The following is a 13103-nucleotide window of genomic DNA, read 5'->3' as shown; positions in this document are numbered from 1 at the left end:
CCACCTCTCTCCCCACCTGATGAAGCAGATGGCTCTGCTCCACCCTGGAGATGCTGGGCTGGCAGGTGGAGAGAGAGGTGGAGCACAGACGACTCTGCTCCACCTCTCTCCCTCTACCAGGTCGAGCACAGTTGCTGTGCTCCACCTCTTCCCCCACCTGATGGAGCAGGCAGCTGCTCTCGTCTCTGTTCTGCAGGTTCTGATTTGTCCGACTAGATCTTTCTTGATGTTGTACTCCTGAATGTTGAAGACCATGAGATGTTGAATAAATTATCTTGAACTTTGAAATAAGTGCTGGTTCGCATTGTGTCTTTTTCTCCGTCTTTATCTCCGTTCACCATGAGCCGGCCGTCCATGTCAGCCCAGGGCAAGATCAGTCATTAGAAACGCCCGCGTATTCGCATTCCACGCAGAACTCAACATGAAGGAGAACCTGTGAGGTGAGAGTACGCTGAGTCTATGTAGGCACCCTGACACCATGCTGAACTCACAGGCATGATAGGTTGACCCGAGGAGAGAAGGGCAGAGAGAGGTGATGCATGTACAACGACATTATGGTACAGCTCGTTGGAGCAGGCAGACCACAGGACCAACGGCCGGTCGGTGAGCCAGCCCCCCTGGGCAGGGAGTTGCTGGGATGAATACACTCCCACACTCCTGTCCAGTGCTGCAGTGGGACAGGCCAACGTTTCCAAACTTAATCGCCGCAATCAACATTTCCTATTTGACCTGCCCTTTGTTTTAAAAATGCTAAACTAGGTAAAGATGGCTGTCTCTAGAACAGTGTTGGCTCAATAATGGGCGCCCTGTAACGTTGTATGTTGGACAATCTCAGGACCCTTGGTGAAAATACAAAGCCCAGTACGTTGTGTTATGTTGGACCATCTCAGATGATCTTTAAATGCACAGATGTCCAACTTTCTTGTTGAGAAGGAATTTGCGCAGACACCAACACAGAATTACATGCATAAGGCCCCATGTATGTTGCCATGGTACAGTCTAACCCCTAGCTGCTCCTTAATGACCTGTCTCTGTACTGTCTAACCCCTACCTGCTCCATAATGATCTGTCTCTGTCCTGTCTAACCCCTACCTGCTCTTTAATGACCTGTCTCTGTACTGTCTAGCCCCTACCTGTTCCTTCATTACCCATTTCTGTACTGTCTAACCCCAACCTGCTCCTGAATGTCTCTGTACTATCCAACCTGCTGGTATTGTTTTTCACCACAGTATGTATAAGAGGAATCTGGGATCGAGATTCCAGTCCTTGTGATCCAGACACTTTACGTCAGACCTGGTCCCATCAGCACGTGTGTCATCCATGTCATCCTGAATGTGTGGGTGTGTGTGTGTGTGTTCGCTCCACTGAGCTGTAAGTTAGCTCCCCCTCGGTGGTGGAAGAATGGCACTTTGACATTTTTATAAAGTCATTTCAAATTTACTCATAATGAGCACCATGTATGTGTGTGTGTGTGTGTGCGTGTGTGTGTGTGTGTGTGAGTCTGTGTGTGCGTATGTGTGTGTGTGTGTGTGTGTGTGTGTGCATGTTTTTGTGTGTATGTGAGTGCATGTGTGTGCGTGCGTGCCTGTGTGTGGGTGTGTGGGTGTGTGTGTGTGTGTGTTTGTGTGAGTGTGTGTGTGTGTGTGTGTGTGTGTGTGTGTGTGTGTGTGTGTGTGTGTGTGTGTGTGTGTGTGTGTGTGCGTTAGTGTGTGTATGTGTGTGCGTTCGTGTGTGCGTGCCTGTGTGTGGGTGTGTGTGCTTGTGCATATCTTGGTTGAAACAAAATTAAACAAAGCAAGCCTTTTGGTCTATTTATGTTGGGCATGTATTCAGTTCGGGGTATATAGTCTACACACTGTAGTCTACACAGTAGTCTACACACTAGTACACATAGTTGTCTACATCAGTTTTTCCCAAACTTTTTTTCTGGTGACCCATTTCTTTTAAATGACAAACCATCGCGACCCACTTCAAACTAGGCCTTATCTATCAATCGTGAGATCAAATGAGTGCATGAATCGAGCTTCCTGACCATTCTTATTGCCATCTCGCATCACCTCATATTTTGATCTTAAACCAGCCATTTCGAAGAGATAAATCAAAACTTAGTAGTATGCATGTGCTATTGAAAACATAATACAAAAAATATTTGTTCAATGTTTCTGATCTCAATGTTCTTATTCAATGTTATAAGTAAAATGATCAGAAACATAGGAAAATTCAGTAATAATAAAAACATTCTTCTTGTTGAAAGCATTTTCAAAGATTCATGCAAAAAAGGTAGGCTTGTGTTTACGTGCTATTGTAATCAAACAGCCAAGCAATCAATTTGAACCGTAAACAATCAATTTATTTACCATATACGATACGATTATCGAGGAGAATAAAGAGGAGAGTAGCGCACAGAAAATCCCACTTCGCACTTGTATGTGGTTGTGAAAGGGATGAGCTTGCTTTACTTAGGACGGGATGTTCAGATGAGATGCTTATCCAGAATAAAGATAATGTAATGCAATCAGTCAAATTTCACGGCCTGTCACTTGTCATGTCTTTACATTTGCCCCTGATGAGAGCAAATAAAAACAATGAGAAAGCCTGATAACTTTGCCTAAATGCATTTATGTCGTATTAACTGTACGTATTTAACATGTGTATGTGTTTAAGTATTTAACGTGTATATGTTTATAATAGCAATACAAGGGAAAATTACGGCATACACTCGACAAAATTGCCCAGGACGATTCCATTTAAAAAGTACGGATTACCCTATTAGCAATGGTTGGAAACATAGTCGTTCTTCCATATTTAAATGCAGAAATCGTACACATTGTGCCTTTATTCACACACATATATTTATTTGGCCAATGGTCAGATAACTTGTGCTTCCCGTTTTTTTTAATAAATCAGGTGGATGATCGACTCCGAGAAGCGGATCGACGCAAACTCAAACGCAAACACAGCGACATCTCCGCATCCTACGTGTCACGACACCAAATGTCCACCAAGGGGCGATTATTAACCAACAACCACTGTGCGCGACCACTGGCGAAAATAGATAGCAAATAAAGTCAACACTCTTTTCAAACCGTATCTGTACAACACGCCTGATTGTATACTAATGCGAAAATTAGGGTACATTTTTAATTGCAGCTGCCATCTGGCGACGTTATCGCCCCCTCTGTTTAATACAAATACATCAAACTTTTAATTTGCAAGACATTACGTTTTTTCCCCCATGCATTTTAACACTATGCACTACCTGGTTACAGGGCGCCAGTTCTGCTCCTAGCGCGATCCTACTTTCTGCTTCTTGATCCACACCGGATTTGCGGCTTGGTGCTATGTAGAATAGAATAAGTATGAGAATGAGTCTATTCGGTTTGTATGGTGATATTATGATGAATTGTCTTGGGATTAGGTTGCAATCCAATTTCTCCACGGCAATAAATAAACTCTCTCTCTCTCTCTCTCTCTCTCTCTCTCTCTCTCTCTCTCTCTCTCTCTCTCTCTCTCTCTCTCTCTCTCTCTGTAACTAACTTTTCAAAATCGAAAGAAATTAGAATATTTCAATGTTTATTTGAATCAAAGCTCAGCTAGGTTAGCTGTTGCTCCCGATTGAGAGATTGTGTATATATATTGTGTGCATATGTATATAGGCATATATATATATGATCAATTTTGTATTTTATGCATATATATATATATATATATATATATATATATATATATATATATATATATATATATATATATATATGTATAAAATACAAAATTGATCATATATTTCTGTGTGTTTTGATAACACAACTGCTATATGTCGCCCCATTAAAGCTAGTACAGGATTGGACTAATTAAGCAGAGAGGAGGGGCGTAAGTTCAAAGGCCCTGGGAGGAGAGATAAAGGTTCTGGGTCACAATGTTGCCACCAGCCACACACACAAACTTTGGACTTGTGCTAGAGGGGCAAGAGGGGACAGAAGCAACAGCTGAAGAAGGTGAGCTGCTTTGTATTGCTATATTTGTTTCTAATGTTATCTACTGTCTGCTCTGCTGAGAATCATGTGGTTTCAGATCATGCACTGAACTCCAGTCTATACAATGCAGTCTAAAGAACTGCTCTGAACTCCACGCTGTCCTTATGGGGAAATGTGTGGTGAAATATGTTCTTACCTTCTAGTTTAATAACGTGATCAGTAAGTTATGAGGAGAGTTGATTTAATAAGAGCTGCTTAAAATGTAAATACTACAAGGTAATCAGCTCCTCGTTATCATTTTAAATACTCAGACTATTAGCTAGTCAACACTTACGTCTAAACAATATTTATATCAACTTTATATCTAGTAATGGTGCAGTGTGTAGAATTTAGTGGCGTCCTGCGAAAAAGATTTGGCAGAAATGTATTGTAATATTCATAAGTATGTTTGATTATTTTAAAATCCCATGAAACACAAATGGTAATTTTGATAGTAACTACTTGTACCGGCCACCTTAACTTCACGCTGGGAAGGGAGAGGTGAGGGGGAGCAGATGCCACTAAACCCTACACACACACACACACACACACACACACACACACACACACCTTTAATGCAACATATCAATGCTTGCATAAACAATGCAGATATTAATACTAAATTGACTAAATTAACATTGATAATGTAACATGAATTCTAAATATGAATACTTATAAACCGTTAACACATCTAAATGATGGATTCAGCAGGCAACATTGTCACATTGTCAAAAACAGATAATATAGTGCACTGCGGGGGAGGGAGAGAGAGAGAGAGAGAGAGAGAGAGAGAGAGAGAGAGAGAGAGAGAGAGAGAGAGAGAGAGAGAGAGAGAGAGAGAGAGAGAGAGAGAGAGAGAGAGAGAGAGAGAGATAGGGGAAATGAGTCACATGCTCAAGCTGAGAAGACAATTTTGAGACCTCATTTTTTTTGATGCGTGGAAAACTAGAAGAAATTAGGAGGGGAGGAGAGGGTTGTCAGGTGGCCAGATGCCCCCACCATTCAAGGTAACAGCAGAACCCTTCAACAGCCCAATCTTTGATTCTCAGATTAATGATATTAATATGCAATGTCAGAGTACACTGTTCGTAGTAAACTGTTTTTTGTACACAATATTGAGTAAACAGTATTAAGTACACCCGCTGTAGTAAAATGTTTAAGACCAGGAATCCCAGCTAGCTCTTTCACTTCTCCTATTTGACCAACAGTCATCATCATCTTGCAGAAACGTTGGTGGCAGTTTACTGTCTGGTTATAGTTTACTGATAGCTTGGTTATAGTTGACTAATAGTCTGTCGGTAATTTACTGATAGTTCGGTGGTAGTTGGATCATTTGGTGGTAGTCTACTGATAGCTTGGTAACAGTTGACCCATAGTTGAATAGTTTGGTAAAGGTCAATTTGAGTGGCCCTGGAGGGCTCACTTGGGCCTGAGTGGAGAAGCAAATGCTGCAAATAAACTCACAGTAGTGTACATAGTAAAAATATAAATAATACAAACTTTATATATTATAAAAAGTACCAGTATTCTTGAGGGTAAGGGGGTTAAAATCGTTCAATAAATGCATGGAAAGGTGATGTGCCTACATTTTTGATATGATATTTTTCTTTGAATTGTATTTACCAGAATGTTTTTGTTTATATATATTTGTAATTTCCTTTTGTTTGTTTTAAGATGAGTTATTTTGGCACCATGTTCTGAATGCAACAGCTGTAGAGTTCTGAATATATTATTTAAAAAATGTATTATCTCTCTCCATCTCTCTATATCACTCTACCTCTTTCTCCCTCTCCCTCTACCTCTACCAATCTTTCAATCTCTATTTGTCTCTCTCCGTCTCTATCACCATATCGCTCTCTATCGCTCTCATGTTTTTGATTGAAGGCGACATTAAGAACTCAAAATGTCTACCACTATACCAAAAGACAAGTGAGTACTACTAGCATCACTATAATATTACTGTACCAGCTCCTAGTACTACTATAACATTACTATCATCTGTCTGTCCACCTGTCTGTCGCCCCACCTGTCTGTCTGACCACCTTTCTTTTTTCCCCCCTGCCAGGTACAAGTCTGTGTGGCTGATCTTCTTCATGCTGGGCTTGGGGACGCTCCTACCGTGGAACTTCTTCATGACGGCCTCCATGGTCTGTTTACACCTCCTCCTTCTGGACCTTCTCCTTCTGCACCTCCTCCTTCTGCCCTCTTCCATCTTCTCCTCCTGCCTCTGCACTTCCTCCATCTACCCCTCCTCCATCTAAACCTTCTCTGTGTACACCTCCATCTTTTACCTTCTCCTTCTGCTCCTCCTCCATCTGCACCTCCTCCCTCTACTCCTCCTCCCTTTGCACCACCTCATGTCCTAAAACACCTGTCCAGCTGAGTGGAACAGATAATACTGCAGCACACATGCATGTTATGGATGTACCTGTTCTTATAACTGTGATATTATGGAGGTGGTGAAGTCCTTGTGTTCTTATATATAGTCATAACTGACCCCTTTCCTTTTCCTCCAGTACTTTACAGGGCGTCTGAAGGAGCCATCTTCTCCGAACCCCGCTGCCAATCAAAGTGCTGAGGCTGAGGCGGAGCATACGCCCAGCCTCCTTGAATCAAAGTTCAAGAACGTGATGACGCTGTGTGCCATGGTGCCCCTCCTCATCTTCACCTGCCTCAACTCTGTTCTCCACTCCCTGTGAGCCCCCCACACCTCACATAACCCATCACAACACAGCACCACACAGAAGAACCGTGTCACAGAGACACCACACTGGGGGATGGGCTTAGAGGGTCCAATCCTGCATTTCTTAAACTATGGGGTTGGACCCAAAAGGGTTCACGATCCAACTTGAATTGGTCCCAACCTGAAAATGCACAGAAACCCCTAACGAAAGGAGCTCTGAGGGTTCTGGTCCTCAGAGTAACGTTTAAATGGCCCTGGGTTAGGGTTGGGGAGGGTTACCTACTACGCTGGGTGACAAAGATGACAATCTCAACAAACAGATGCAATGCAATGTCAATTGAACGTCGACAGGGTGGGACCGTTACAGTCGTTTAATCCAGACCCTCTGCTCTCAGTCTTGAGAATAATAATGTGGGTGGTGTGACTCTGCTCCTGCAGGATCCCTCAGAAGCTGCGAGTGATGGGCAGTCTAGTTCTCATCATGGCCGTCTTCATGGTTACAGCCGTCCTGGTCAAGGTGGCCATGGACCCCCTTCCCTTCTTCACTGTCACCATGCTGAAGATTGTCATCATCAACTGTGAGTCCTGGCTCTCGGTCATAAACACAAGCATGGGCTGGGAAACGGCTTGGCGAGTTAGGCCCGTTGAGCTTTGTTAAGACACATATGCCGTGTTTCCATTTGAGCCGGTACCGCTGCTTTCTGGTACGTTCCTCTACGTTCTGTCTCATGTGCCGCAGCGTCAGTGTTGCCAGGGCGAGGCGGGGGGGACTTCTTCTCATGGCCCGGAGCAGCACCAGATTATCTGGGCTTCACTGGGGTCCAGCCCAGTAGGAATATGTATGTAATATATATGTATTTCTTGGGTGTCTCCCGGTGTGGTTCTCCTGTCAAGCGTGCGGCGCGGTTCTGCAGGGCAGCCTGTTCGGCATGGCAGGCCTGCTCCCCGCCTCCTACACCACTCCCATCATGAGCGGCCAGGGGCTGGCCGGCACCTTCGCAGCCGTCGCCATGATCTGCGCCCTGGCTAGTAAGTCCACACACCATGAGGTACCACGGCACACTAGGAGGTACAGCAGAACACTGTGAGGTACCACAGCACACAAGGAGGTACAGCAGAACACTGTGAGGTACCACAGAACACTATGAGGTACAGCAGAACACTAGGAGGTACCACAGAACACTATGAGGTACAGCAGAACACTAGGAGGTACCACAGAACACTGTGAGGTACCACAGAACACTGTGAGGTACAGCAGAACACTAGGAGGTACAGCAGAACACTGTGAGGTACCACAGAACACTATGAGGTACAGCAGAACACTAGGAGGTACCACAGAACACTGTGAGGTACCACAGAACACTGTGAGGTACAGCAGAACACTAGGAGGTACAGCAGAACACTGTGAGGTACCACAGAACACTATGAGGTACAGCAGAACACTGTGAGGTACCACAGCACACTAGGAGGTACAGCAGAACACTGTGAGGTACCACAGAACACTATGAGGTACCACAGAACACTAGGAGGTACCACAGAACACTAGGAGGTACAGCAGAACACTGTGAGGTACCACAGAACACTATGGGGTACCAAAGAACACTATGAGGTACCACAAAACACTGTGAGGTACCACAGAACACTAGGAGGTACAGCAGAACAATGTGAGGTACCACAGAACACTATGAGGTACCATAGAACACTATGAGGTACCACAGCACACAAGGAGGTACAGCAGAACACTGTGAGGTACCACAGAACACTATGAGGTACCACAGAACACTGTGAGGTACCACAGCACACTAGGAGGTACAGCAGAACACTGTGAGGTACCACAGAACACTATGAGGTACAGCAGAACACTATGAGAAAGCACAGAACACTATGAGGTACCACAGAACACTATGGGGTACTACAGAACACTATGGGGTACCGGCGAACACTATGGGGTACCACAGAACACTATGGGGTACTACAGAACACTATGAGGTACCACAGAACACTATGGGGTACCACAGAACACTATGAGGTACCACAGAACACTATGGGGTACTACAGAACACTATGAGGTACCACAGAACACTATGGGGTGCCACAGAACACTATGAGGTACCACAGAACACAATGAGGTACTACAGACAATGGGGTACCCCATAACACTATGAGGTACCACAGTGCCTTGAGTTACTACAGAACATTATGAGACACCACAGAACAACATGAGATACTACAGCGCCAGTATTGGGCCTTATCAGCTCCTTCAGCCGTCAGTATCTAATCGCTAACTTCGGGAGCAGCTTATAATGAGCTCACAGTGCATCTTTGGTGGGTAATGGCTCTGATAACAGATGTAGGCCGTAGATTACCTTTTGCTTGTGCTAACTTTTCTCTCTTGCCTCCCTCCAGGTGGATCTGCCATTGACGATGCAGCGTTTGGATACTTCATAACAGCCTGTGTTGTCATATTTTTCTCTGTTCTCTCCTATATCGCACTCCCAAAAATGGTACGTGGAATGGTATGAGAATGCTATGAGAAATAAAAACAGTGCCTGATGTCTCCTGAGTTAGTTGACCCCCCTCTGTCTCTCTATCTGGCAGGCCCATTACCTCCCTGTCCCTCTATATGGCAGGCCTTTCACCTCCCTGTCTCTCTATCTGGCAGGCCTTTTACCAACATAATCTCTCTGTCTCTCTATCTGGCAGGAGTTCTACCAACATTACCAGCAGATCAAGGCCAGTCCTGCAGACTGCACCGAAGGGACCAGCCTCAACCCAATGAAGAGCGGTAAACGACCGTTAGCCCAAAGCACAAATACGGCTTCATGGTTGTAGCACCACACAAATAACAAAGAGAAGAGAATCATATTGTTTAAGGGAACAAAGAACGTGCAGTGTGAATCCAGCAGGGCTGATCTTCTGACTTCGGATTACATTTCTGTTTTTGAGGCGAAAGTAAAGAAACTTGGCTTTGTGTCCGTTCTGACTGGGCCGCATGCTTTGGGCTTTGCAGTACGACTATAATTAGCACAGAGTGGTTGGAGTGGGACAGGGTTAGGTTAGGGACAGGGTAATGGACACGTGAAGAGCCCAGCGGCTCCGGCTTCCCGTCTGACCTCAGCTCTCTGAGGAGAGAGTCATGTGGAGATGTTCAGATAGCCAGGAGCTTCAGGAAGACTGAGACACAAGCCCCTCACAGACACATAGTAGTTCAGGGGCGTCTCACACACACCAGTCGATCAAGGGCGCCTCACACACAACAGTAGATCGGCAGAGCTAATGTCTGTGTCCTCCTCTAGACAGCCAGTGCCAAGACGTGTCCAAGCCCAGCATCTCCATGATGACCATCTTCAAGAAGGTTCACCTCCTTCACACTCCTACATTCATTCTCTTCTTCACCACCACTCTGTCCCATTTAACTCCTTCAGCACCTCACCACATCACCGGTTTCCTTCACCACTTCACCCCTCATCACCTCAGTCCTCTACCAACTCTCCTTTATCACTTCATGTGTAACCTGTTGCCTTGGTGATGTGTAACCTGTTGTCGTTGTGAAGTGTAACCTTTTGCTGTGGTGATATGTAACCTGTTGCCTTGGTGATGTGTAACCTGTTGTAACGGTGATGTGTATCCTGTTGCCATGGTGATGTAGGTCTGGGTCCTAGCGGTCTCCGTGTGCTTCATCTTCACCGTCAGCATAGGAACGTTTCCCGCCATCACGTCGGACGTCCAGACGACTATCGGGGCGGGAACTTCCTGGGGTCTGAAATTACATTAATTAACATTAAATACTGTTATCACCTTTATGAATATAGCATGTATGTTTTTTTATTATAACTATCAATAGTATATTCCAGAAGGAAAACCCTCATCACGTAATTGTAGATGAAAAGTGGTGTGCAGGTAACTTCAATCAACAGGTGACATTGTGATCTACGATATAAATAACGTTGTGATCTACGATATGAGTAGCGTTGTGATCTATGATATGAGTAACGTTGTTATCTACGATATGAATAACGTTGTGATCTATGATACGAGTAACGTTGTGATCTATGATATGAGTAACGTTGTTATCTACGATATGAGTAACGTTGTGATCTATGATACGAGTAACGTTGTGATCTATGATACGAGTAACGTTGTGATCTACGACATGAGTAGCATTGTGATCTACAATATGAGTAATGTTAGGATCTGCGATATGAATGACATTATGATCTGCACCTCAGAGCGATACTTCATCCCGGTCTGCTGCTTCCTGCTCTTCAACGGGAGTGACTGGTTCGGTCGCAGCCTCACTGCCGTGTGTATGTGGGTCAGTAACACACACACACACACACACACACACACACACACACACACACACACACACACACACACATACACACACACATGCAAAATGAAACACGCATGCACAAACACACACACACACAAAGACAAACACGAACACACACAAAGACAAACACGAACCCACACAAAGACAAACACGAACACACACAGACATACATAATAGTTTAGACGGACAGGCAGGCAGGCAGACAGACCCAGATACATTGATGCAACGGCTGTGTTTGTTTGAGAAGCCAGGGGGAGAGGGTCGGCTGCTGCCCATGCTGGTGGCATCCCGGGTGCTGTTCGTTCCTCTCTTCATGATGTGCAACGTCCAGCCCAGAGCCTACCTGCCGGTGCTGTTCCCCCACGACGCCTGTTACATTTTCTTCATGGTGCTGTTTGGCTTCAGCAACGGATACCTGGCCAGCCTCTGCATGTGCTTCGGGCCCAAGTAGGGCCTTCCAACTTACTAATGACCTACCCCTGGCCTAACCCTACAACTAGCTCCTAACCCTACCCCTATCCACTAAGGCCCAATCCCATTTCTACCCCTAACCCCTTCCCCTTACCCCTCCCCCTTGTTTTGAAGGGGGAAGGGGAAGGGGGAAGGGGTAGCCCTCTCCCTCTCCCTACCCCCTACACCAAATGTCCCATTATTCCCTGCATTCAGCCCGTGTTCACCGTGGCTGTTCCCTCCCTCCACAGGAAGGTGGCGCCGCACGAGGCGGAGACTGCGGGGGCGGTAATGGCGCTGTTCCTGTCGATGGGTCTGGCCCTCGGAGCGTCCTTCTCCTTCCTATTCAGAGCACTCGTTTGAAGCCACCTGCCAACCAGTATATGTTTTTTATGCGTAGAATCGTGTTGAAGATGCATTTTTATTGAGCTCATTGTTAGTGTTATATTTAATAAATTCAATTTGAATTTATATCCGCTGTGTACTGTTGTTGTTGTTGTGGCCCGGAGTGTCAACGTGTTTGTCACAAATAGAGCTATAGATCAGGGGGTTTCAAACATTACGTGCGTGTGTGTGGACCACTATTTGTAATCAAGAATTTTCGGACCACCTCATAATACACCTTATAAGATATGTCAACACCCGTCTTACCTGAATTACCCACACCTCTTAATAGGCCTACTAGCATTAAAAATAACTGGTCATAGCATCAGTACAATAGGCTTGTTAAAACAAAGTATGCACACAACGGCTGCCACATACTTTTATTGAAATTTCCTGGTAAAATGAATGCAAAAACAAATATTTATCTGTAACGTTTTTTTTCCCCCTCAATTCTGTAAAAATCATACAGCAGCCTATACCGTAAGTCGAAATCTCTTGACATTTTCAGGTATGGTTACCAATAACCCCCACTACACATTAACCCAAATTTGTGGTACTGCACCCAAAGGTGGCGCTATTGTAAAAAATCTTATTTTGGCTTATTTCTCCTCACCAGATTGACCTCGAATCAAAATTCTTTCAGAATATTAATCTTTAGAATCAGATGCATTTATAAAATCCCACAATTTCATATAAAAGCTAAACATGATAAAAAGATTCACAGGCTACAAAAATAATCAAAAATTCACCACAATCGCCACATAAAATCTTTAGACCAAGCCTCACAGAAATCATCGAACAGAATTTGTTTTATTAAGTTCCATTTGAGAAATATTGGCCAATAAAGTTGGAGCAGTTAGCCCATTTTACTTATATGACAACTTTGTTATCATACAAAAAAAAACATACAACTATTATTAGGTGGATATCAATACCCCCCACTACCCATAAACCCAAACTGTGGTACGGCACCCAAAGGTGGCGCTATTTAAAAAAATTATGAACTAGCCTTATTTCTCCTTACTAGATTGACCTGGACTCAAAATTCTTTCATCATATTAATCTCTAAAATCAGATGCATCTTTTTCACCCTGGTCTTCTGCTCTAAAAATGCTTACTTTTCCCACAATTTCAAAGAAAAGCCTACATAACTACCATGCGGCTATCATTAGGTAGATACCATCAACAGTGCAAATGTTCAGATCTGTAGCCTACTCTTTTAAGAAAGCCCTGTATT

General features: G+C 44.3%; 2 protein-coding genes across 3 annotated transcripts in view; both read left to right on the top strand.

Moving 5' to 3' along the window:
- The window catches only part of LOC115540089 (VIP peptides), a 5471-nt gene extending 5180 nt beyond the window's left edge, over positions 1 to 291 (top strand). The window contains exon 7 of the mRNA XM_030351084.1: positions 1 to 291. This exon is cut by the window's left edge and continues 200 nt beyond it. The gene's annotated coding sequence lies outside the window, so the exon portion shown is untranslated.
- A 3579-nt stretch (positions 292 to 3870) lies between these two features.
- LOC115540083 (equilibrative nucleoside transporter 1) lies at positions 3871 to 11953 on the top strand. Of its 2 annotated transcripts, none has more exons than XM_030351077.1 (13): positions 3871 to 3995; positions 5898 to 5942; positions 6079 to 6160; positions 6530 to 6708; positions 7135 to 7274; positions 7591 to 7725; positions 9103 to 9200; positions 9400 to 9481; positions 9993 to 10051; positions 10346 to 10454; positions 10926 to 11011; positions 11280 to 11479; positions 11734 to 11953. In XM_030351077.1, the coding sequence occupies exons 2-13, from the start codon at positions 5917 to 5919 to the stop codon at positions 11843 to 11845; spliced, it is 1308 nt and encodes a 435-aa protein (XP_030206937.1). In that variant the 5' UTR covers positions 3871 to 3995; positions 5898 to 5916; the 3' UTR covers positions 11846 to 11953. The 2 variants fall into 2 exon arrangements, with proteins under 2 accessions (XP_030206937.1, XP_030206938.1); XM_030351078.1 differs by lacking the exon at positions 3871 to 3995 and adding an exon at positions 4838 to 5020.
- The last annotated feature ends 1150 nt before the right edge of the window (positions 11954 to 13103 follow it).

The sequence above is a fragment of the Gadus morhua genome, chromosome 3 (assembly GCF_902167405.1).
Source record: "Gadus morhua chromosome 3, gadMor3.0, whole genome shotgun sequence".
NCBI classification, from domain to species: Eukaryota; Metazoa; Chordata; class Actinopteri; order Gadiformes; family Gadidae; genus Gadus; species Gadus morhua.
The sequence above is the reverse complement of the archived record's forward strand: the minus strand, read 5'-3'. Positions and strand labels throughout refer to the sequence as shown.

Bases quoted from the DNA above. Each gene is read 5' to 3' on its own strand.
- LOC115540083 (XM_030351077.1), top strand. From the start codon at position 5,917: ATGTCTACCACTATACCAAAAGACAA. The intron at 6,709-7,134 runs GTGAGCCCCCCA...CTGCTCCTGCAG, and splicing joins AACTCTGTTCTCCACTCCCT to GATCCCTCAGAAGCTGCGAG. The intron at 10,455-10,925 runs GTCTGAAATTAC...TCTGCACCTCAG, and splicing joins CGGGGCGGGAACTTCCTGGG to AGCGATACTTCATCCCGGTC.